The 25,499-nt window shown below is 36.5% G+C and overlaps 2 protein-coding genes across 3 annotated transcripts in view; one reads left to right on the top strand and one right to left on the bottom strand.

Moving 5' to 3' along the window:
- The window catches only part of LOC119773184 (ubiquitin carboxyl-terminal hydrolase 22), a 30,713-nt gene extending 18,714 nt beyond the window's left edge, over positions 1-11,999 (top strand). For both annotated transcript variants that reach the window (XM_038270060.1, XM_038270061.1), the window contains 8 exons: positions 3,982-4,141; positions 4,376-4,481; positions 5,418-5,576; positions 6,952-7,078; positions 7,559-7,650; positions 9,184-9,246; positions 9,832-9,981; positions 10,063-11,999. In XM_038270060.1, coding sequence (XP_038125988.1) covers positions 3,982-4,141; positions 4,376-4,481; positions 5,418-5,576; positions 6,952-7,078; positions 7,559-7,650; positions 9,184-9,246; positions 9,832-9,981; positions 10,063-10,105 — 900 coding nt within the window. In that variant the 3' untranslated portion in view covers positions 10,106-11,999. The remainder of the gene's footprint in view (positions 1-3,981; positions 4,142-4,375; positions 4,482-5,417; positions 5,577-6,951; positions 7,079-7,558; positions 7,651-9,183; positions 9,247-9,831; positions 9,982-10,062) is intronic.
- Positions 12,000-13,628: 1,629 nt separating this feature from the next.
- LOC119773185 (somatostatin receptor type 2-like) lies at positions 13,629-19,386 on the bottom strand. Its single transcript, XM_038270062.1, has 2 exons — positions 18,978-19,386; positions 13,629-17,253 (listed from the first exon to the last, which is right to left on the bottom strand). The coding sequence occupies exon 2, from the start codon at positions 17,221-17,223 to the stop codon at positions 16,111-16,113; it is 1,113 nt and encodes a 370-aa protein (XP_038125990.1). The 5' UTR covers positions 17,224-17,253; positions 18,978-19,386; the 3' UTR covers positions 13,629-16,110.
- Between the last annotated feature and the right edge of the window lie 6,113 nt (positions 19,387-25,499).

Raw genomic sequence — 25,499 nt, 5'->3', positions numbered from 1 at the left:
ACACATGGCTATAGTCAGTTGGTTATAATAACTGTGCAGTGCAGATTTCCTCCCCTCGAGTGTAATCTGCTGCAAAAGACTGAGTCACAAAACCTGGAGAGGAGGATAATATCCTTGTTAAGAGGAATGTACAGAGGCACTAAAATGAATGAAGAGGAAGCATTGTTGAAGGCTTTTTGTTGTACCAGATTAGTAATTGAATGTCATGTAGTTTTTCCTCAAAATATTCCTTCTTTTATCATCTCAAACTGTTGCGTAATAGGAGCCTGACTGCTCCCACACTGCCTCACTGTCTTCCTACATCTTCTCTCTTTGCAGCATACATACAGGCCCACAGATGGCGAGTGGAGCTCTAATGTGTTGAGTTGATTCTCCACCCCCAACACCTTTAACAACACAGACTAGCAGAGCTCAAGTCTCAGTTGATATGTTATTAAGTACATAGAAGAGAGGCGCGGATAGAAAACCTTTAATAGATTATTATAAAATGTGAGCATTAATACCCTTTTATGTTCGGATTTTAATCTAATGTATATTTTATATAACAGATCGAAACTCAATGTTGTGTGACTCGTTACTCACAAATGTAAAGAAGCTTGACACATTTTGAGCTTGCTATATTATAATTTTTGGTTTACTTTACTACTGTTTAACTGCAAAAAATGAAGTGGACTTTAAAATATCTGTAATGATGTGTCAGTATGGTTTCATTTTTCCTATACAAGCCAGTTCCAATTAAGAAATCATAAAGAAGAGAGCTGTATTTAAAACATCTAAGAGTTGAAAAATGAGAATATTGAGCTTCCTTTGCTCTATTTCATTCCAAACTTTCCACTTGGTTCTCAAACCTTTTTTTGTTTCCTTATACCCTTATGTGCTTCCTACAGGGTTTGATTTTTCCTATTATTATTATCTATTGCATGGCACACTATACAACGTGGAATAATTCATATTTGGGACAACATCATATATAATGTGTGCACATTGTGCGATCACTGTTTATTCACTAGATTAGCAACTATTAGCGTTAAGAGTGTGTGCGCCTCGCAAACAAATCTGAAAACAGAAGATTTTGGATTCACTCGGGTTTGAGGAAAAGAGACCAACTTGGGAAGGTGGTTTACTGAGAGTTTGACGGAAAAATTAGATGCAAAAAGCCTTTCAATATTCATTGCATCAAATTCCACTCCAGGCCCTAAAAAGATATAATAACAGGGAGTTTCTTTTTTATCAGTCTAGCCTACAATCAGAGAATAGGTATAAAATAACCCTCTCGTTTGTGACTGCCATATAATCTGAGGTTGCTGCAGGAGTTAATGCTTCATGTCACAGTTTGATCCAGTTGGAGCAAACAGGACAGGTCTTCCACAACAGAAAGTGATTCAGAAATCTGAAACATATTAGTTTTACTTTTTCTTTGTTATGTGGGAAATCGTTTGGAGTCTCCTGAGTGTTTCTTGCTCGACCTGCCAAAACTTTCCCCCTTATTTACGTTACCGTGGTTGCAGAGGATTCTCATATTGGATAAAAAAAATTACATCTTTGTATTTATATTGCATGCAATGAAACTGAAATATTTTAATTTTATATTAATAAGTGAAGACAGTCAAAGGTAGTACTTAAAGATGGCTAATGTGTTAACTTTACATTTATTAGGCTTCTTATTCATTAGCAGTTTTTAAAGTTTACTGGTATACTTTTAGAATTAGCATGTGATATTTGGGCTGATGCTTTTCTGCATATTTTTCTTTGAATCATAAAACTCTTGGAAAGATCACTTTGTGTTCATTTTCTCTATTTGATCTTAATGTGGCACATTTCCAGCAGCAGTCGCATTCCTATTGGTTATTTAGTCGTGGCATGTCATAGTAGTTGTCGCACTGTGGGATTGTTATTATTAAAGGGGCTTAAACAATTAATCAGGTTTGTCGTGATTATTGAAATAAATTTCAACTAATTTAGTGATCGATTGTTAACTGGAGTATAAAGACTCTAAAACATGCCTTTAGCTGAAACAGCAACCCACTTAAAACATTAATTATAAAAAGCATTGTCAAAAAATATATAAATATTTTGCATTTAAGACAAAAAAAACTAAACAATTTTAGTATTTCAAGTATGCTTAATCCAGAACTCCTCAAGTGGAAAAGTTTTAGTTTCACCTGGTTTAATTCTGTAAAAAATCTTCTTTAAGGAACTTTTTGCCATCCAGTTATTAATCGATTTATGGAAAAAAATAATCGACAAATTAATCGATAATCAAAGTAATCGTTAGTTGCAGATAGGGTTGTCAAAAGTATCGAAACTCAAAAAAGTATCGATACTAAAATTTTGTATCCGGATACAATACTCGTTTTTAAAAGTATCGATACAGTGCCGTCACCAGTGGCACCTAAGCAGTCATTCATCTAAAGTGCAGAATAGAGGACAATGCACTTTCTGAACACTGTGTGATTGAATAATTCTGTGCTCTTTTCAGTTTCAGACTTTTTTTTTGTAAGAGGTGCAGCTGCTGAGAATTTTTTTTGTTTCTTAACTGGTTTGGCTAGTGTCATTGTTATGTGTGCAAAGCATAGCCAAGGAAGGAACACTTAATTTGAATTTTATAAGTTTTTTATCAAGCTTGCTTAATATTATGCACAGCATACAACCTTTATTGTGTTTATTTATTGTATTTTATTTATTAATGAAAATATTTCTGTTGAATTTTGGAGTCTTTGTTTTTATCCTTGTGGTATCGAAAATGGTATCGAGTATCGAATATTTTCCTTAGTATCGGTATCGAGTTGAAAAGTTTAGTATCGTGACAACCCTAGTTGCAGACAAATTATGAATGTCAGACACAGTCAGAAAACCATTGCAAGTTATCTGTGACTGCAAGATGTTAAACACGGCCATCGTAGAACCTGCCTTACTGTGCAAAGTTAGACCACAGATTTTTTTTTCAATACCCCTCACCTTTGTCTGCGGCGGCCAGTAAGTGCCCAGTGTATGCCCGGCATAAGGTGGAGTGCAATACAGTCCACTTCCTAAGACATCTTAAAACCCTTAATTCTGTTTGATGATTGCAACTTTTTACCCCCAAATGTATAATTTATAATTATACACCAAATTAATTATTTGCACAATAATAGGACATTTGTGCTGTTTATTGTATTTATCAATAAATTATAAGTGCTGTTAATATTTAGACCTGAGGCATCTTTGATTAGACAAAGCTGATAATGTTTTAGAGATGCTTTCATGTTCAGTTCCAATAAAACACCATCCCGAGTGTTAAACATGATGGTGGGGGCATCATGCTGTGGGATGTTTTTCCCTCAGCGAGGTTGGGAAAGCGTGTATGAGCTAATAAGAAGCTGGAAAATATAAATGGAGGTGAACCTGTTAGAAGCTGCAAATGACTTTATACTGGAGCAACAACTTAAGCTCTATAACTAGAGATGAAATGGCCTGCTTTAAATCAAAGCACATTAATGTATTCTAATGGATCAGGGACAATAAATGAAATCGTATAACAGCCTCAGCAGCTGTATATTACTGCTGGACACGACCATTAGAGGCTTCTCTGTCTGCTCATTTCTGCAACCTGCCAGTAAAGATGTTTTTTATTGTCAAAGCTTTTTTACTGTCTACATGTCAATACCACTGGGTTCACAACTTATCGTTCTTGATGGATTAACAGCTTAGGGACAGGTTTTTTTGGGGACTCCTACTTTAAAAGACTGGCAACTTGTAGTGCAGCACAAGATGATTTTACATCGCATCTTAATTTGGACCCTCAAAGTAATTCTTGCCATATGTCTCTGGTCTTAAAACCTTGCCGCCTTTTCCTTCATCTTTATGGTTATATAGTTAATGTTCTCTCACATTTGAGCCCAATCATAATAATACAGTGTTTTAATTTGTAACCTGAGAAACGGTATGGGGTGAAAGACACATTTTTGCATAGCCCTGTAAAATTTTCCTTTGTATCTTCAGTTCTACTCGGGTCACCGTTCACCGCACATTCCCTTCCGCCTGCTGCACCTGGTTTGGACTCACGCACGGCACCTCGCAGGTTATGAGCAGCAGGATGCCCACGAGTTCCTTATTGCAGCGTTGGATGTTCTACATCGGCACTGCAAAGGAGACACAATAAGTAAGCTTTGCGCATAACACTCTGACCATTCCACCAAGTGAAAAGGTATACTCAGTTGGAAAAAAATTTTATAAATCTTTTATATCTGAACTTACTGCAAACGTACAGAAGAGAGAGAACCCAATAGTGTTAATGTAGCAAAGCTTACATCTAGTTGTGGAAAAAGGGCAACTGGTTTTCCAGATTGTCCTCTTTGCGTTTGTGTGTTTTAACATCAGTCTTTTTTCCGTGCAGGAGACGACAACGGGAAGAAGACCAACAATCCAAATCACTGTAACTGCATCATTGACCAAATCTTTACTGGGGGCCTACAATCTGATGTTACCTGTCAGGTTTGCCAGTAAGTTTGTAAGACTTGTTGGTGGCAATTTAAACAAAGAGTTTTCATTCCCTTTTATTTACTCATCCATCTATCTTTACCTACCCTTCGCCCACGGGTAGATCAAAATGTAGGCTGTCTGTTTTCAGATGGTGTTTAACCATGTGGCTCTCCTTCTCCTATTCAAAGAGCCCGGTCCCTGCAGAGCTTCTTTAATGGGGGTTGTCTAGACAGCAGCACAATTGAAGCGCTGCCTGCCTGCCCCCTAGAGCTGTCCTGTCGCATTAACACATGCACACTGCACTGAATTGTAAAGCACCTAGCCAAACTAGCAGGCAAACCTTGCCTATTGTAATACCTGCATTATCTGTTTGAACATTTTCTGAAGAGGTTTGCTGCTTAAAGACTATAAGTGGATAAATGATTAAGGAAAAGAATGCATGAGCTCTTTGAAGGAGGGAGGAAACCTAATGGTGCCAGGTTACTGCAGGGTGGCACTCCCATCATCATAAATGCTTACCGATTTGATTTATTGGTCTCCCACTGGTACCCTTTGAGTATTAGAAAATAGTGACTCATCTCAACAGCCTTGGTAATGTGCAGTAAGTCTTCTCTTACACTATGTATTTATGCATATAAGCCAGTGTGGGCCACAGTCTACAGTCCTTAATTGCCATTGTGTTGAAAGGCTATAGATTTCAAAAAGCCTATTCTCTTTGTAACCTTATCTTGTAATATCAGCTTGGATATTATGTACAGACACAGGTTTCCACACCCAAGGTTAAAACAAAAAAAATTTCTAAATCGAAGGAATGGCAGAGTTAAAACTTGTGCATTGCAGCTTATGTCATCATCCTTTCATCACCTGCAGTATGTGACAAACAGGCCAACAGAAAAGCACTTTCCACTTAATCTTCATCCTGGACTAACCTCTCTTTCTGCTCTTTTTTTCTAAAGTGGGGTTTCAACAACCATAGATCCATTTTGGGACATCAGTTTGGATTTGCCAGGTTCATCTACGCCTTTTTGGCCTCTGAGCCCCGGAGGGGACAGCGGCACAGTCAACGGCGAGAGCCACCTGTCAGGATCCACCACACTCACAGACTGCCTACGCAGGTACAAGCTTGTCTCCACCACTCTATTTTGACTTTACTGTTATTTCTTTTTTAAGATAAGTTTAAAAGTAACTCTTATACATAATGGAAAAATCATGATGCATCTATTAGTAAATTATAGGTAAATTTGTTTGTCTGGTGAAAAGTCTCTTGGCATCTGCTGTTAATAATATTACTATCCACAATTATATTACCACTGCTTTTATTGCTATGACAAAAATTGTTCTAAAGAAATGTATGCAAAAGTATGCATTGAATATTATCATTGGTTTGAGTCAGTATTGTTAACTTAGTTCCCTGCCATGTTATCCAACATACTGTAGGACCATTGAGTCCCAGGTTTACGCGGTTGCATAAACAGGATAAGTGTTTTAGCTCAACTGAAAAGGGAAACTTAAGCAATACTATAAACCAGTGGCAACATGGAATGATGGTGTATTTTCCCCCAAACTCTGAGATCAAATGGTAATGATTAAAGGATAAACCACTCAACTGGCCAGAGATTAAATAAAACAAAACAATTAAAGGCTTTCCCTCCTTCTTTTAATGCATGAAAATATATAGGTATATACATGAACACCTTTGAATCTTTGTGTTTTGACAAAAAAGAAAAATGTTTTTTGAGATGCATTGTTAAACTTTTTCTCTTGGATATAGAACTTTTGGTTTTATTTGTCAGACAAGAAATGTTATTAATCCTGAAAGCTGAGTTCAGTGTATCTCTACCAGTGATCTCTATTGCTTCTATTGGTTTTTTGTATCTTTTCTGTCAAACTGGAACAGTAATCCTGCTTATCCTTGATTTGGATTAAAAGAAGAAACAAAAAGATACATATGTGTTATCTCACTTAGTCTGTTTCAGACACCACACGCCCCCCCCCCCCCCCCCTCCCACTTGTATAAAGGGTCACATATGGTGTCTGCTCAATCCCAACAACCCTGTTATGCTTGGTTCTCCTCTTGTCTCATCACCTGGTTGACAGAGCAGGTGTGACCTCGCAAATTCTCCACTGCAACCTCCTCGTTTGGCAATTTCTTTTTCACTTTCCCTCATCTTATTTCATTTCCCTGCCTCTCTACCTAATTCCTTTCCCCCCATGCCCTCAATCTCTACCTCTTCCATTTGTTTCACCCCCAACTCTCTTTTTCTTTTTTTTCTCGCCTTCTATTTTTTTTCACTGCAGCACCTCACACACCCCTACTTGCTGCAGCAAGTCTCTTAAAGGTACAGAGCAGGCTGAAGCTGTTGCGCTTACTCAACTGAGATCAAACGAAACCTCCATCCAAATTAATGATAAAAGCCAAGGGTGTTCGCTGTGAGATCTGTAACCACACAGAATTACGGTTTGCTATAAATGCTGTCCTCTGGTCTGCAGGTTTACACGGCCTGAGCATCTTGGAAGCAGTGCCAAAATCAAGTGTGGGGGTTGCCATAGTTACCAGGAGTCCACCAAACAGCTGACAATGAAAAAGCTCCCCATTGTAGCATGTTTTCATCTCAAAGTGAGTCAGTAGCAAAGCGCTACCAGTTTGTTATTGTAAAGCTGTAGGTCTTCACTCTGAAACAGTTGATGCACTCTACACAGAAGCCTTATTATAAGCATATTTATTCTTTTATCTGTACAAGCGGTTTAGAGTTTTAGTGCATCGGTGTGTTTTTTAGTCCATGTAGCTGTTGTTGCTTTACCTCCTGCTGTTTTAGTGCTTTAATGTTTAGTCCCAGTATCTCCCTCAATCTAACAAATCCACTCCCCATGTTTTATTTATTACATGGAGCTAGAGACATAAATAATGATATTCATGGTATTCATTTGAACACACTGTAAAAGCCTTTGAGCATATTCACATTGTTAAATCAAGGTTGAAAACATATAAATTGTATTTATTATAAAGTGTTGCTTTAATTTTACCTTTGCTTCCTTTCCCATCCCTCCCTTCTTTTAACCTTTTTCCTTATCACTCCTCTCTGGACCCCCCCTACAGCGGTTTGAGCATTCTGCTAAATTGCGGCGGAAGATCACTACATATGTTTCCTTCCCTTTAGAGCTGGACATGACACCTTTCATGGCATCCAGGTAATACTTGAAATTTGTTTTTTTTTTTTTTACTAAAGCTGCACCAGTGATTGGTCTATGGCTGTGACTATAAGTCAAAAATGTTGTTCCCTTATATATACTATTTTGGGTCTAATAAATACTTCAGCTAACAGCAGAAGTTCTGTACTGGTTCAAGTCTGTATGAATGTATAACTGAGTAAAAATTCTTTATAAATATAAAAAAATAGCTTTAAACAGTCTATACAGTAAATATAATTAATCTATGTATGAAAGCTAAGAAGGAATCTTCTTACCGTAAAACTCTTTTGATGTTTTTATTCCTTAAAAAGCCACATACGGGTTATTTCCCTAATTGGGAAGAAATTGTCTTAGATAAATGGATAATTCTGGGTATAAACTGTAATTATAATATACTGGCCTAAAATGGATGTTTTCAGTTTGAACAGCTTTCCAGCACCACTGCCATGATTTCTGGATCAAAATTAATAAATCGAACTAAGAATTGAACACTTGATGCCTTAAAATAGTCAGATAATTTAGTTAATTAGTCAGATTTAAAATTTTAAAACCTTCTTTTCACAAGGAGAATTGCTTACATATAATTTTTTTGACATATTGTCTATATTTAACTGAATCCAAACACTAGCTTGAAATCTTACTATGTGATATTGAAAACAAAGTTGTTACCAATTAAGAATGACCTGTAGATGTTCTTTCAAAATAATATATTGCTGATTAAAAAAAGCTAAAATTTTTATTTTGGAAAAGCCCCTTTTTAATAAAAAGGTTGCTTTAATTGAGAGAAGTGCAATCAGATGAATTTTCTTTGAACTTTTTTTCTAAAGATTGTTTGTGGCCTACCATAAGGTCTTTTTAAATGCAATGCAAAACTTAGAGGTTTTAAAAAACATTAATCAATAATAATACATCCTCCTACTCTGGTTAATGTTTTGTCCTACTTTATGTATTAAAATAAGTTAACTGAAACTTGTAAATAGAAGACTAGCATGGATTGTATTGTAGATAATGGAAGCAAGTTGTCTTACTTCAAGCATTATATAAAAAAATAAAAATGTCCTTAACATTACAATTTCAGAACGGACGCATTACTCATGCTCTGCTTCAGACCAATAGTCCCATAGGGGACGTTTGGTGGTGTTGGGTATGGCATAGTGCATTTACCAGTAAAACTAACAGTTAGCTGGTTTAAATAGAATTTTACAAATGGCAATGCTAAAATTTTATTTGCAACTATGTATAAAAGTTGTTTCAATTTAAAGAACAAAGTGGTCTCGGAGGGACACATGGAAATACATCTGTATACATCTATAATTACATCTGAGAATAATGACTGAAATCAGTACAGCATTAGTTTTACATGATCTATAACAGAAAAATAACTAAAACGCCAAATCGAATTAAGTATCTTACATTTAGTCTGAAAATGTCTGAAATTTAGGAAACATAGAAATCATAAATTGTCCTATTCTGCCACCTAGTGGATTTATATTCTCTAATAAAACCAGTATGTGATGTTTTTCTTATCCACAGTAAAGAGAGCAGAATGAATGGGCAGTATCAACAGTCAGTGGACATATTGAACAACGACAATAAGTGAGTACCTATGTTGTAGCATATAGGGAAAAAATTCATTTATAAACCTTTTGCTTTCAGCAATTCAAAAGCAACATTGTGATCGCGGAACTTTATTAACTTTTGCTTAGCAATAAATGCTAAAGACTTGAAGCATCTGGCTATAACTTAGTATAATTAGGCTTCTTAGTTTTCCTCGTCCATAGCAGCTACTGTAGCATCTAGTTTCCACAAAATTTATTGGAGAATTACGTGGAAAAAATACCAAAACTGCATGTTGTGGACGAATGGAGATGTGCAAATATTCTTTTTGTCTAATTGCACAGGTTATATAGGTTGATAAGCAGTTTTATTCTATAAATTGCCTGCTCACAACTACATAACAGCTTAAATTGGAAGCCAACCAGATGTTTCAACACCTATCCAAGAGTCTTCTTAAATTCTATCAGTTTGCACTACTAGATGACAGAATTGTTTTTGTTTTTTTTGTTTTTTTAACATATCACCAATTTACAACATAATATTAAGGCAGTTTACGGAGACAAATTCAGATCTTATATTCCTGATTGGTAAAACGTATGTCAATAAACACCTTTATGTTTTCAGGTATTCCTTGTTTGCTGTGGTCAATCACCAAGGCACATTGGAGAGCGGCCACTACACTAGCTTCATCCGTCAACACAAAGACCAGTGGTTCAAATGTGACGATGCCATTATCACCAAGGCCAGCATTAAGGATGTACTTGATAGCGAGGGGTAAGAACCAAATATGGACCTTAGCAGAAATCTAAATTGGATGAATATAATCTAAGTCTGATCTTGTTTTTCCCCTCACAGGTATCTCTTATTCTACCATAAACAGTTCCTTGAGTATGAATAAATCCTCTGACCATTGATCAGGAAGAACCACTGCTTCAAAGGGGAGAGAGCGAAGAGACAAGGGTGCAGGACGAAACGAAAACACACAAACCTACCTGAAACCTTTTTCAACTACCAGTCTGCTCCTTCACTGAGAGCTATTTTAAAAAAAAGACATAAAATCATGGAAACTAATAAAAAAGAAAAGCACTGAGCTACTTCTTGGCATCTACTTGACAAAACTGAATGAAAAGGAATGCTGGTGGAAGAGTCGTCCATCACCTGTTCAGATGTGGGCTCAGGGAAGAGGCACCAGACCCCTCAGTCTCTCTGTCCCCTGACCCCCTTTTGCTGCAGGGATGGAGTGTGATACTGGGCACACCTGGGATTTTCTTACAGTATTCTAATCTCCATGCCCCCTCCCCTTCCATTTCTCTCCCATGGTGCTCTCATTTCAACTGACCAAGCATTTAAACCTGCTCATAATGAGGATCATATGCATATAGGACTAAATGCAAACAAAAAAAATAAGCCCTAACACAGACCAGTGTATTGCAACTTCTGCTAGGACCCTTTTGAAGGTTTGGTCAGGATTTTTATCATTTGTGACTTTAGTTTTGAAATACTGTATGAATCCTAGCATACATCTACGTTTAAGAGCAAAGAAAACATGGGAGAGCTTAGAAACGCTGCCTTTTCAGTTGCTGGAGAAGCGCTGCCATGGAAACTAAACAGATCTGAACCTGAGTGTTCTCATGTTCATTTTGTGTTATTCTTTTTTGTTCATTTTAAAGTGGTTGAGGGCAGGAAATATCTATTTTTTTAGCAATTCATTAAATTTTAAGTTTTTGTTTACCTTTGTTTTTTCAGTGCATTTTTTTCTACGTTTTCAGTACAGTCACATGTTCCTTGCTGTTCTGGTACCTGAAATGTTTTTTGGACGTATTATTCTTTCATTCTCGTGAAATTGTGGCTATAATGGCAGTGTGGATCTATCGACTCACCTTTGTGATGTTAAAATATGCTAAACGAGAGCATACATGTGGCATTCTGACAAGGACTTGATATGTGAACTTAAAATCTGAACCTTTGTGCAAAAGAAAATACCCTACATAAATTAACATGCTGCATGCAACCAGGCTTTTTGTGATCACGTGTTTAAAAAAAAAAAAATGCCTTTAGATGCGGTTTAGAGATTGCTCTCAAGGAATAATTCACAGAATGGGATGTGTAAGTTTAACTAACACTTTGCACAGATATGGGGGCCATTTGACCACAGCCTGGCTCTGATTCCATCAGTGTTAAACTTCTTCATTGGCTGGTACGGACCACTGTGCTTTGTGGTGTCGTTTCCCTCTGCAGATCAGCAAAATACACGTTCAGTCAGACTCTAGATAATGCACATAATTCCTGTCAGGGTAACTGAAAGTGTTTGTATAAAAATATTCCCTCATGTGAGAAAAGACATATGAGGCCATTTACCTGAATTGTAAAAAAAAAAAGAAAAGATTCTTATGTTTTTCTGCTCTGTAATTAAATTCAAACATATCTCTTTTTTTTTTTTTTTTTGGCTAGAGGAATATAATGGTTTATGGAAAGTAAAGTTCTACACATAATGTGTAATGATCATGGTTTCGATGCATTGTGGTCCAGTTCAGACCATCCGAAGGCATTCAGGGAAACAGCTGAAACAAAAAATTAGAGCTTCATTGTCTGTTTCAGTGATTAAACTCAGAACAAAACTGGAATGTGCATTTGGTGTGCTTTTTTTTTTTTTTTTCTGAAAATACTAGACGATGCACTGTAGTACATCTGAGCCAAATCTTTATAGTTTTCTATTGTCAGGTGTACAGTTTCTGTATTCTACTTCAGTCATTATTATAGCAAGGCAAAAATAATAAAAAGCATATATACTGTGAGCTGCAGCTTTGTAAATGTCGAATTCAACCATTTTGTTTCTGCTCTTTGGGCACCTTTCACTCGCAAGGGTATGGCTCCACCCTGTGGTCGCATATAGAAGCAAAATGCAGCGTAAAGGAAATGAATTCACATTTCTGGCTTTAAAAATTCACTTATGCCTTATAGACAGGTATTTTTCTCTTTTTATTCTAAAATGTTGCATATTTCTAAGGAAAACAAAGGCATTAGTTTGGAGGTCATAACTTATGTTAAGCATGTTCATAAGTTATTTTCTCTTTCACATTTTGATTTTATAACGGTAAAACTACCAGTTCTATTAGTGAACAAAGCTGTTAGCAGTCTTGGCTTATCAAGCTTTTTTTTTTTATTTCAAATAAGCAGAGCTTTTGGGACAAAATCAAATCACAGATATACAAACTTGATACAGAAACAGTTTCCATAACCAGACTGAGCAGAACAAATACATTTGGCTACATAATGCATCTTTAAAGATAAAGTAAGGTATATTTTCATTAGCACTGTTAGAAAACAATGTGCTAATGTCATTTTAAATTGAAATATGCTACTATGATGTATAATTTGTGCTTTTTTTGTACCACCTAATAACAGAAAAGACTAATAGTTTTGCTTAAACATTTTTCTTCGTTCCATCACACAATGTCTAGTACAGATATATATATATATATTTTTGGAAATCTTTAGCAACTTTTACATGCATAATGTGCATAATGCCTGGTGTTGTTAGCCAAAGTCATTACCAATAAACATGGTTTCACAATGAACAAGGTTATCACAAATTATGGGAGAAATGTTTGCAGCTTTTTAATGTAATTTGATTCTACGGTGGAGCAAGAAATATTGACTTTTCTTTCCTGTTTTATAGTAACTTACTAAAACATGCAAAAAAAAGAAAAATTTGGATAGTCAGCCCTTTTTCATGTTCAAAACAAATGAATTCAATGCTAAAGTTTTCTCTAATGTGAACCATTTAGAATTACAGTATGTGTGATATAAAACCATTCCCAATGACGATTGACACATTTTAATAGTTCTCAGCAGAAAAGACTTCATGTACATATATGACCTCAAAACACATAAATATGTCAAAAAATGTGTTTATTCCACATTTGCTTCATTGCATCCCCTTCAGGATTTAAAAAGGGTCGTACAGTGTCTGTAGCTCAAGACTTCCAAACATCGGATCTTTTCCAGACAAATATACCATTGTTTTGTATTTTTTAATCCTTGAACCCAAGACAGCGATTGCATGGAGTCACTGTCCAGTGTGAGACATTAGCTCTTTGCTTCAGGCCATCAGTCTCAAACTCAAATCCTCAAAGGTCAGAGTCCTGTAATTTTACACACTTAAGTCAACAGCTAAACTGACTCACTAGCAGAGAGTCAGGCTTTACAGAGCCCTGCTAATGAGCTAATATTTAGGACTGGATTGTTAAGGTAAAACTAAAATTTACCAGTCAATAGCCGTTGAAGTCTGGAGCTTAAGATCGTTGTTTAGAAGTATTTAAGTTGTTTTAAACATTTTTTAATATATAATACTTTAAAACAATGTCATTACACCGCTTTAATCAGTGACATATTTTTCATTTTAAGTATCCCAAATTTTCTTTTGTTTTTTTTTTCTTGCTTTTTTCCACTGGTAGTAATTCTAAAAAAGATTCTCTTTCTTGTATTTTGACTGCCAATTCCTTAAAATACAGCAGGTCTACCAGCAAATTTTAGGTGTTTGCTCTATCCTGCCTCGTTATTATGAATATTTCACTTATAGTATTACCTTACACAGACCAGGTATATTTAGTGTAATATTTGGAAACTTTTTGTGTATGGATGAGGAGATTTTAAGAAAAAACATAAACTTCTAGAAAATAATTGTTTGAGGCTTCCATCGAATGTTAGAATTTTTTCCCCCCAGAACTTTTAATTGTCATTACACTGTTACATGTACAGAGTAACGAAATTCACTCTCTGCATTTAACCCATCCCATCGGGGAGCAGTGGACCACCATTTGCAGTGCCCAGGGAGCAGTGTGGAGTTAGGATCTTGCTCAGAGAACCAGAGTGGCAGTCTGTGGGAGTGGGTTTTGAACTCACAACCTCAGGATTCCAAGCTCTATGCCGTAACCACCACTCCCCTTGTAAATAAAACTTGCGTGGTTTGGAAACTAAAATAAGTCTCCAAACCCTGATGACTATATCCAGTTCCAGCAGCTGTCACTTAATGGGGTTTTCCTTTCTTTTTGGAAATGAACCATGTTAATTCCTGAAGTTTTTCAATATACATTTTTATTTAATTATACAATTTCTTTCTTAGGCTAGGGAATTTGAACATTTGAAATGAAACATTTAAAACACGTTATTTTAGTTGTACAATCTTGCTTTGGTGTTGGTGCTCTGTTGGTTTTTCAGCCACAGTGTATTATGATTCACCGATTAATGTAGCGTTTAGCCTCTGAAAAATACTTTAACGGCATCGTGTGATTTCTTGTGCTGTACAAAGCAGTAGAAAATAGTTTATTATACAGCACCGCTTGAAAGGAGTAAGTAAATCTGCTTATTAGCTCTCATTAGTAAGCAACTCACTTTTTTGGACAATACTGAAATTAAATTATACATTTCTTGCTATGAGGCTCATGAATTGTCTTTTACAAAAGAAGTATGCACATATAACTTTTAAGATTTAATCCTCACTATATAAGTTACACATAATAGCAAAACAGGTGTGATACAGATACGTTCACAACCCATCTATTTGGAAACTATGAGATGGAAATCCTACATCTGGCGGAAAAGCAATTTTACTGTTAAGTTAGGCAGGTTGTGAGGTTGATGTGTGTTTTCAGCTGCAAATTAATACTAAGACGATAGTGGTGGTGATAAAGGAACACTATAACCTCTTAAGGATAAGTGTTCTAGCCCTTCACAAATCCACATCACTCACTCAGCCTGTGATAGAGAGGTTGTTACACTAACAATTGCTCCCTCTCAAACAGCACAAGAAATTTAAATTATATAAGTTTTTTCTTGAGTGGGTCAAAGCAAGTTGAGTTTTTTTTCTTTTGACTTTGCAGAAAACACATAGAAAATAGGGCACAGCAATCTTTGAAGCTCAAGCAGCTCCTGACAGATGGGTCCACAGCAAAGACGAGTACAGTCATCATTCATGAAACATTATATGGACAGGTTTCATGTGCTGACATAACACAAACACACAACAACCCAGGATTCATACTGAATAATGTAGAGTCACATAATCCAACTTTTTTTTTTTCAAAGAGACGTAATTTACATGGTCAAACTGTACATTAATCAATTGAATTATACATAAGCAGTAATGCAAAACACTATCCCACATACATTTAGAGTGATGAACATCAGCAAGAATATTTTTTCCTGTTTAACACTGTGCTGTAGGTTACTGGAGCTACAACTTTAACGCACTATTGCCACGGAGCCAAATGTTACCTACATTTATATAGATATTTCTCACAAGTAAACTGCTCCAATAAATAAGAATATCCACACTTCAAAGGAAAAACACAAGAGCGTTGAAGCTCATTACATTCTGCTACAGAGGGATAATTTATATTTGAACATAATTGAGAGTTTTATGAAATATGTACATCATAGATTCTGTTTTATATACAATCTTTGCGTCCAGATACACAATTATTTACAAAAATATTTTACTTCCCCCAAAAAAATCACAACCAGCTAAAACAACTGCAAGTTTCGTTATACCCGTGTTGTTTCAAACACTGGTAGGAAATCTAATGCAGGGCATGTTGTAAACAACATATATAATCCTGAGTCTCCAGGGAAATTTACGTCACCCAGGAGACCATTTGCAAGTGGGTGTGATTTGTTATGTTCCCTCAGGTCTACATAAAGTAATCACAGTTGTCAATCACATTTGGCTTAAAGCCTACTGATGACATTTAAATAAACCTGTGATTTATTTTTTGGAATCACTAAAAAATCCAACAAAAACACAAGAATAGTGGTTTTGACATGCTGCCTTTTCCTTCTAAGTTCTGGGGCCTTTTTTGGAGACACCTTGCAGAGGTTGGTAAAGTCTATTACGATTTCCTCTTAGATGCTGGTCTGCAGGTCGCCATTGAGCAAAGTACTCTGTGTCTCTGTTGGATCGTTCATCATCCGAGATTTGTCCTGCCGGCTGTCACTGCGCTCAACCTCATCTAGCCCTCCGACCTTTTTAAGGCACAGAACATTCTGGAAACTCTTCTTAAAGTTCTCTGATAGAAAGGCATAGAGGATAGGGTTGGCACAGCTGTTTGCGTATCCTAGAACCACAACAAAGGCAAAGGTGCTCCTCAGGATGGGTGTGGTGCTGATGCTGCCTGTCACAGAGGTCACATTGAAAACATAGAAAGGCAGCCAACAAAATACAAACACAGCCACTACGATGGAAACCATTCGAGTGACCCTTCGTTCTGATCGCTTCCTTTTGGAAGAGCCTACTCGGATGCCTGAAGACTTCACCTTAATTATGATGAGTAGGTAGCAGAGACAAATGACCAAAAGGGGGAGAAAGAAACCTAGAATGAAGGTGTAAAACATGAAGACTGTGTAGTAGGTCTCTTGAGGTTCTGGCCAGACAATTGTGCAGAAGCAACCATTGTGCTTTGTAATCACACCACTATAGATAACAATTGGCAGATTGACCAGCAGGGAAACCCCCCAAACGGCTAAATTAATAGTCTTGGCAATGCGCGGTTTCCGCCACTTGGTGGACTTTATAGGATGTACCACTGCCAAGTAACGGTCGATGCTCATCACCATCAGGCAGAAGATGGAAGTGAACTGGTTCAGGGAATCCACAGTCATAACGACCCTGCAGAGCACGGGTCCAAAGGGCCAATGAACCAGAGCCAACTGAATAGCAATGAATGGCAGACCAAGCATAAATAGCACGTCTGCCACTGCCAGATTGAGGATGTAGATGTTGGTGACTGTCTTCATCTTGGCATAACGCAGGATGACATAGATGACAAGGGCATTTCCACAAAGACCCACAGCACAAACCAGGAAGTAAATACAGGTGATGACCACTGTGCTGGTTTGGTTAAAGCTGTGGTCTGTATAGCTCCCATTGATGATGGACTCATTCCCCTGCATGAAGCTGTCATACATGAGGTGCTCGGATAGGTTCGGCAGAGATGATGGGAACATCCACGGCTCCATGACGTGCCTAAGCTGATTACGGCATCCCACCTGCACACAAAGAAAGACAACTGATTTTGATATAATTATCAATCTAATGTTGAGGGCAATCCCTCTTCATTTCTGCACCAAGACAACTTGCTGACAGTCGGTCTGGTTGACCTCAACTTAATGACTCACTATCAAATAGCAATTTCCATTATTGCTGTAAACAAGATTTGCATGGTACAATTCAATACTGCGAGTTTAGCATTTTAGGTTCATGTAGTATATTTACTTTTTCTGGTCACGCATAAGGACAGCCCTTCCTGGAAGGAATTTATTGATTTTACTTGAGAGATAGCCCTTCTTGAGAACTCACCTGACTGAGAGTGTGTCTGAAGAAGGACCCAGTCAGAAAAGGACCTTTCTTACACAGGCTAGAGCACTTTGTGTATCTGGTGAAGTCCTTGAAATATCAAGGGAAATAACACACAAAGCAATTACAAGCTCTCCAAGTGGAAATAACAAATGATCAGATGCGACAAGTTACTCTAAATTTCCCCTCAGATTCTGTGTTTTCAATTTATTAAGGCCTAGCCATGGATGTAAATTAACCCAAGCCAAGTAATTGAAAGCAGAGAATCAGGGCACTGCCAAGCTGCTTTGCTTCTGTCAGATCAAAGTGCCTTTCACTGCATGCCTGTTCATAAGCACAGACATGATCTGATAACTTAGTCTGGTGCCAGAAACATCAGTTGTTTTATTGCGCTAGTTTCTTTTTCTTTCTTTCTTTCTTTCTTTCTTTCTTTCTTTCTTTCTTTCTTTCTTTCTTTCTTTCTTTCTTTCTTTCTTTCTTTCTTTCTTTCTTTCTTTCTTTCTTTCTTTCTTTCTGCGTAACAGTATAATGGAGCGGACTGTAAACATAAGGTGAACATGCAACCTCATGCTGAAATGGATGTTTGACCTCAGTGACAGCTCAATGTCCATTGTTGGAGTCAGGTGGGCTAAAATACATTTGGATAAAACTTTATCTTTGGACATTATAATATAGATAATAGTCCAGCAATAAAGAGAGAGAATATGAAAAATTACCATTAATCAGTCAAAAGAACATTATTTTCTTTGGCACAATTAAGACAAAGCAACAAAGCAGTGATAAGAAATATTAAAGGAATAAAAAGTGAAGAAATATTTTTCAAAAATATACAAAATGTTGCTCCCTGTTGTGACAATGTCTCATCAAGATGCTGCAATTTTTTTTAATCTCTCTCTGTTATTTCTCAATTTTATGAAAATATCACAATTACTGCGCAGCAGTGACAATATGAGTAAAATCCAATTATTGGAAGTAAATTTGCACTATAGTGACATGCAATCTGAGTGAACGTAAAAGAAGGGAGGTCATGTTAGTCATTAACGATGTTGAGAAACTCTGCACACACCAGTCGTGTTTGGTTTGTACGGAATGAACTAACACGTGTAAATACATGTAGTTTTTTTTTTTTTTTTTTTTTAAACGTCATTATTTGTACAATTATCTCAGGAAATCATTAAGTTGTGTGTTTAGAACATGTTGATCCTATATATATATATATATATATATATATATATATATATATATATATATATATATATATATATATATATATATATATATATATATATATATATATATATATATATATATATTTTGTTGGAATAGTAAAAAAAAATGTCCACTAAACTGCTATATTTAACCATACTGCTATATTTCTGCAGACTGACTAAAAAAGAAAAGAAAAAAAACATCTTACCTGTGGCTGGGTTGAATCGCATTGGTCAGAAAATATGCGGCACTTCTTCGGAGTTTATGTCTGTTTATCTCCTCACGTCAAGGTATTCCTCATAACCGTGCCTTACTGGTTTCGATAGTTGAAATGTTTCCCCTCATGATCCCCTAACGAGTTGCGTAAAAAGAAAAGAGAGAAACGACGAGGCTCTGATGCGCTCCTGGTGTGGCGCGCGCCGCGACTGTCTCCAGCTGGAGAGCGCGGGGATGTTAAAGGACACGCAGGAGCGACGGCGGCTGTGGAGATTCACCTCTGAGCGGGAGAGAGGTGCTGCTGGAAACAGATAACCATGTCTTCTAAAAAAAAAAGCTGCTCATTCAAGCGTGGTTATTAATGGTCTCTGTTCTGTTGCGCCTCGACGCACTGGGAGCTTTGAGCACATGATGAGAAGAGAGAGAACTTGACATGTCAATAAAGTCATAAGTGAAAATACAACAACAGAAGTCGCATCATAGAAAGATAATAGTTTTTTGACGCACAGCATATCCATGTATGTTTTAGACACATGGGAAAGTAAATATGGATTACTACAATAAGAATGGTCCTTTGCTAAAGGAGGCATGTGGCATTTTGTCACGTTTAAACCTAAAAATTCCAAGGTAGGCCTTGTTTTATTAAGATTTTCTATGATAGCCTTACACATGACCTTTATGGACAAGTGGCAAGAAGAGAGCTGTTGCTGATAGAAAGATCTCATCTATGCAATTTGGCTCAAAACTTTAACACTCTGAATGTACTGTATTAGGATATTTTTTTAAAGACAGAGAAAAAGAAGATACGGAAGAAGATTAGGGCCAATGTAAAAAAAAAAAAAGAAAACTGATTTTTAAATTGTATTTCAGTTTAACTTTTTTTCTCAGAATTTTGACTTTGTTCTCAGAATTCTGAGATTAAAGTCAGAATTCTGACTTTTTTCTCTGAATTCTGACAATAAAATAGTCAGAATTCTGAGAGAAAAGTCAGAACACTGAGATTAAAGTCAGAATTCTGAGATTAAAGTCAGAATTCTGAGATTAAAGTCAGAATTCTGAGAAAAAAGTCAGAATTCTGAGGTTAAAGTCAGAATTCTGACTTTTTTCCCCATACTAAACTGAAATAAAATTTAAAAGTCAGAATTCTGAGATTAAAGTCAGAATTCTGAGAAAAAAGTCAGAATTCGGACTTTTTTCCCATATTAAACTGAAATAAAATTTAAAAATAAGTTAACTTTTTTTTTCCGCTGGCCCTAATCCTCTTCAAGAGCTTCTATTACAAAAAAGAAGAAGAAGAAAAAAAAAAACTCCAAGAGGCTCCAACTTGAAATTGAGGTGAAGCATTATCCTCCAGCTTGACAACAACATATCAAACAACTGCTACAATTACGCAATTTGATTGAAACATACTCATGTACGTAAAAAGGTCCAGTCAAAGTCCAGGCCTTAATCTGACAAAATAAGTAGATCTTCTTAGATCTTAAGATTCCGTGTAAGAAATGTTGCAAATATATCTCAGTTCCTAGATGTCCAAGCTGGAGACAAGCTCTAAACTGCAAAGAATACAACTGCATACAACTTTTTTCCATATCTTTTTTATGTAAACAATAAAACCATGTGTAATTTCATTCCATTCTATTTCTGTTTCATGCCTTACATCTGTGTGGTTTGTCATGTGATACAGTCCACTGATGTCTGTGGATGTAATGTGTCAAAATGCAAACAATCTTAAGTGACGTGAATATGTTTACAAGGTTTGTTTGCATCAAAACACGTTAATGGTTGGAAAACCTTTTGCTGGAGGAAAAAGTATTTTTTTTAATTATGTTCAAAAATATTCAATGGTACAGATGTATATACTTTTCTCAGTATTTTTGTTTTTGTTACTATTTGTATTTCTACTAAAAAGGTTTTATTCAGTATTAAGTTTAGACTGACCTTTAGTTGCTTTGTGGGTATTTTTTATTTTTAGGCTTCAAAAGGTGAACCTGAATGGCCTAAGTAGAATTGATCGACTCAGTCACTGAAAGATATTTTACTCTTTCACCTTTAAAAAGGCCTCCGGTGCCCTTTGGGTTATATGAATTGAGAAGCACAGCCCGATAATCTTTGCTGAATTTGACAGAATTTGAGGTGACAGTCGTCTTAATGACTTCAGAATTCATCCGACTGCTTCTGACTCAAATCCATGAAAAGTAGCGACACAGTGCCATTAACATTCATACGTGACAAAGTCAAGATGGGTCAGATGTCTCTTTTACCATTCCATGTCTGTATTTGGTTAAAGTCATGAATCTAAGCTAAGTTTGATAGTTCTATCCACCTGAAAAGTATATTTCACTTTCATGCTTGAGCATGCATTACAAAGAGCAGATATCAAAAACATGAGCCTTCGTCTTCTTGTAAAGTGTGTATATTGTCACTGAATATATTATTGGTTTTGTCTCTGGCTTTGCAAAAATTTTATTGAACTTGGATAGAAAATAAAACAAGTTTGCATCTTGCATTAAAAGTATAGTGGAGGATGTTTTTTTTTTTTTTTTATCCGGGCGGATCATCAAAATAAGTGGTCCTCCTAACTGTAAATCATTCTGGTGATATGTTTATGTAAGGCTGTCCTCTTCCCCATATTTCCTCTCCACCGATAAGACGGTGAGTCTGACATAGTGAAAAAATTGAAAATCTACTTTTGGAAAGTTAGCTTGATGCAAACAGCAACTTTTTAACAGAATATGCATGAGGAGAAACGGGCCCATGCATGCTCTCGCACGTGTTCAATAGGTGTTTCCTTCCCGGGATCCAGTACAGGGTTGTGCATATTTTCTTTACAAAAAAAGAAAAAAACAAACAAATTTTATGTTGAGATATTTCTCACCACGTATTCTTTTATTGGCTAACTGTATGTATGTTTTCACCAATTTGGTAAAAATATTCAAGGAAGGCTAGTCTTACCTTGTCTTGTTTTCTAGAATTTGAATGACCTCACTAAATATTGCTCTTGCCTACATTATTCTTAGTTAAATGTATGGAAGAGGATTTGGGCCACTGGGAAAAAAAAAATTAACTAATTTTTGAATTTTATTTCAGTTTAGTATGGCAGTTTAGTATTCTCAGAATTCTGACTTAAATCTCAGAATTCTGACTTTTTTATTGTCAGAATTCAGTCTTCAGACTTTTTAAAAATTTCAAAATCAGTTAACTTTTTTTTTTTTTTTTTCCCAGTGGCCCAAATCCTCTTCCGTATAAATAGGACAAAATTGAAGACAAAAAAAGAAAATCTTCACAAATGTGATAGGGAAACATTGGAAGGTAGAGTTAGGTTGGCTCTGTAGAACAATAATGATCAGATCAGATGAAGGCTCTTGGTAGAAATTAAAGCAATTACGAGTATAACTAATTTATCAGTCTTTTTTTCCCCATGCAAAATCAATAGCCAGGGAACTTGATCTAATTCAAAATGCAATGTGGGCAACTGATGAGTTTAGTTTCTCCTTTTAACTTTGACATTTTAGGTAATCAAAATAATTTAAGCAGATGGTCTATTTGAGAGCAAAGAAAAAAAAGCTTTTTGATAGCTTGCACCAAAGTGACCTTCAGGAACATTATTTTTGACCATTCTAAAAGTGTAAAAAAATGCATGTCAGTACACATTAAAACTGTTTAATTGCATGTGAGGTAATATTAAAGGTTGATCAGCTATGTCTATGCCTACTAATTACTACGGAATGAACAAGTGCCTCTTGGATTTAGACCTTGGATTGAAAACATTGATTAGATATCCTGCTGTGGTAAATTCACAGACAATAAGCAGCCCCAGGTAGATGAAAAACATTTCATGACTACTGCTGAAAGCATTTTCTAATGTTTCTTTTATATTTTGGTGCTGGAACAAACAAATAAAGCAGGCAAATTGAAAAAGATTAATGCAACAATATGGCTCAGAAAAAGTCATTGTTTAGTGGATTCAAGGGATCTGTTTTTTTTTTTTAAATGTAAATTACAGTAAGAAAAGAAAAAATATAATTTAAGGTTTTTAATGTGATGGATCAGACCATTGCCTCTTTGGATGTTTTCAAAACGAGCACATCTACTTAACAGAATATCTCTACCTCTTATATTAAAAAGTAATTGCCTTTTGATCAGAGTATTTACTGATTATCGTCAGTTTGACTTTAATATAATTTCAAAGTTGTCAGACGAGAACTGTCATTTTATGCCTTCTGGAGAGACCTTGGAGCAGAATAGTCTAAATAATGAATGCTTTTGTGTGTTTTTTTTTACCTGTTGTTTGATATTTGCACCTCAGTTCACAAAGAATAATTGTGTCTTAGAGCTTTTCTCTGATATTCTGATTCATCCATTTCAAAATCAAGAATTTTATGTAAACACTCTACAAATATCCCCCGTTTCTTCACTTTGACTCTTATCGGCTGAGGCAGTCTCAGTCAAAAGCCTAAGCCAATTTGTGTTGTCTGCTCTATTCATATTCTTCTGACACTGCTTTTTGTTTACATAAAACAAGTCTGGCTCCTGTGATAAAGCTAGATTTAGCCTACTGCACATCTCAGCGGTGGAGCTTTGGAGATTGTCTGATCCTGGAGGATGCTATACTCTCCCAATTAAAAAAGAAAAATCATTCAAGGATTAGCATAAAAAAAAAAGCTAAATACGCATCTTTAAATCTATTTTGTTGCTTTATTCATTGTTGTCTTTAATTTATACTATCTCAATTAAAGGTTTAGTATAGTCCTAAAGCAGCAGCCGGAATCTTTGATGAGTAAAGAAGCTTTTATTTTTATACAGACCACAGCCACAGAACCTTTACGGCATTTATTGTTGAAGCTATAGAGGTAGGAATATAGTTTTATACAATTGGGGAGGTAGGCCTACTAATCATCTACAATCATACCAATAATCATGACAGGTCCTGCTTAGCAATGCATGGATTGCCAGCTATTAAGGTATCAGATTCCTAATTAGACATTAATGTAATATTTTGAGTTGCAGTTTTCTACTTATGCATAGAGATTACAGCAACTTGTTACCGTGAAATAACCTTTATTTACCCCAAGCAGAGATGGGGGATCTAGAGTTATCAAGTCATCTCTATGTCATGTATTTGTTCTGACCAGGTGAGTCCAATCTGCACAGGTTAAACCAGATTGGACTAACCTGGTTCAGTGGCTGGGTAGATAGAGAGATGACTTGTTGACTCCAGATCCCCCATCTCTGACCCCAAGTTATCATTGAAATGTTTGATATGCTATATGTTACATCAGTGTTTAAACCTTAAATAAAGTTTCAGTTTTAACAACAACTCAAAACATGTCAGCACATGCAGTCACCATTTGCTTCGTGTTAGCTTGTTGTAAACAACATTAACTGCCTGAAACGAGCAAAAATCATGTCCGGTTTGGAAAGGCTTAGTTATCTCCAGTAATCAGCAGCTTTGCATGTCAGGCCCGCAGAAAGAAAGCTTTCCGTCCCAGAAACTCCATTCCACCATTCTTTGGCTTTTTATTGTTTCCTGTGAACTAAGACAGAACAAAGAAGATAGCCTAATGCTTCTGCTCAATTTGAAATTAGGCAATGCACAGTGATGGTAATATAATTATATCAGCTGTAGCATCCTAGATTTATTTTTGGGTAAAGATGTATGTGTCCATCAAATTAATATACACTATATTGCCAAAAGTATTTGCTCACCCATCCAAATTATTGGAATCAGGTGTTCCAATCACTTCCATGGCCACAGGTGTATAAATTCAAGCACCTAGGCATGCAGACTGTTTTTACAAACATTTGTGAAAGAATGGGTCGCTCTCAGGAGCTCAGTGAATTCCAGCGTGGAACTGTGATAGGATGCCACCTGTGCAACAAATCCAGTCGTGAAATTTCCTCGCTCCTAAATATTCCACAGTCAACTGTCAGCTGTATTATAAGAAAATGGAAGTGTTTGGGAACGACAGCAACTCAGCCACGAAGTGGTAGGCCACGTAAACTGACGGAGCGGGGTCAGCGGATGCTGACGCGCATAGTGCGAAGAGGTCGCCAACTTTCTGCAGAGTCAATCACTACAGACCTCCAAACTTCATGTAGCTCAAGAACAGTGCGCAGAGAGCTTCATGGAATGGGTTTCCATGGGCGAGCAGCTGCATCCAAGCCATACATCACCAAGTGCAATGCAAAGCGTCGGATGCGGTGGTGTAAAGCACGCCGCCACTGGACTCTAGAGCAGTGGAGACGCGTTCTCTGGAGTGACGAATCGCGCTTCTCCATCTGGCAATCTGATGGACGGGTCTGGGTTTGGCGGTTGCCAGGAGAACGGTACTTGTCTGACTGCATTGTGCCAAGTGTAAAGTTTGGTGGAGGGGGGATTATGGTGTGGGGTTGTTTTTCAGGAGCTGGGCTTGGCCCCTTAGTTCCAGTGAAAGGAACTCTGAATGCTTCAGCATACCAAGACATTTTGGACAATTCCATGCTCCCAACTTTGTGGGAACAGTTTGGAGCTGGC

The sequence above is a fragment of the Cyprinodon tularosa genome, unplaced genomic scaffold (assembly GCF_016077235.1).
Source record: "Cyprinodon tularosa strain WSP-4 unplaced genomic scaffold, ASM1607723v1 ctg75, whole genome shotgun sequence".
Classification (NCBI taxonomy): Eukaryota; Metazoa; Chordata; class Actinopteri; order Cyprinodontiformes; family Cyprinodontidae; genus Cyprinodon; species Cyprinodon tularosa.
Note: the sequence above shows the minus strand (reverse complement) of the source record. Positions and strands in the feature narration are given on the sequence as shown.

What these genes read in the sequence shown, in the direction of transcription:
- LOC119773185 (XM_038270062.1), bottom strand. Translation starts at nt 17,223, where the DNA reads ATGGAGCCGTGGATGTTCCCATCATCTCTGCCGAACCTATCCGAGCAC.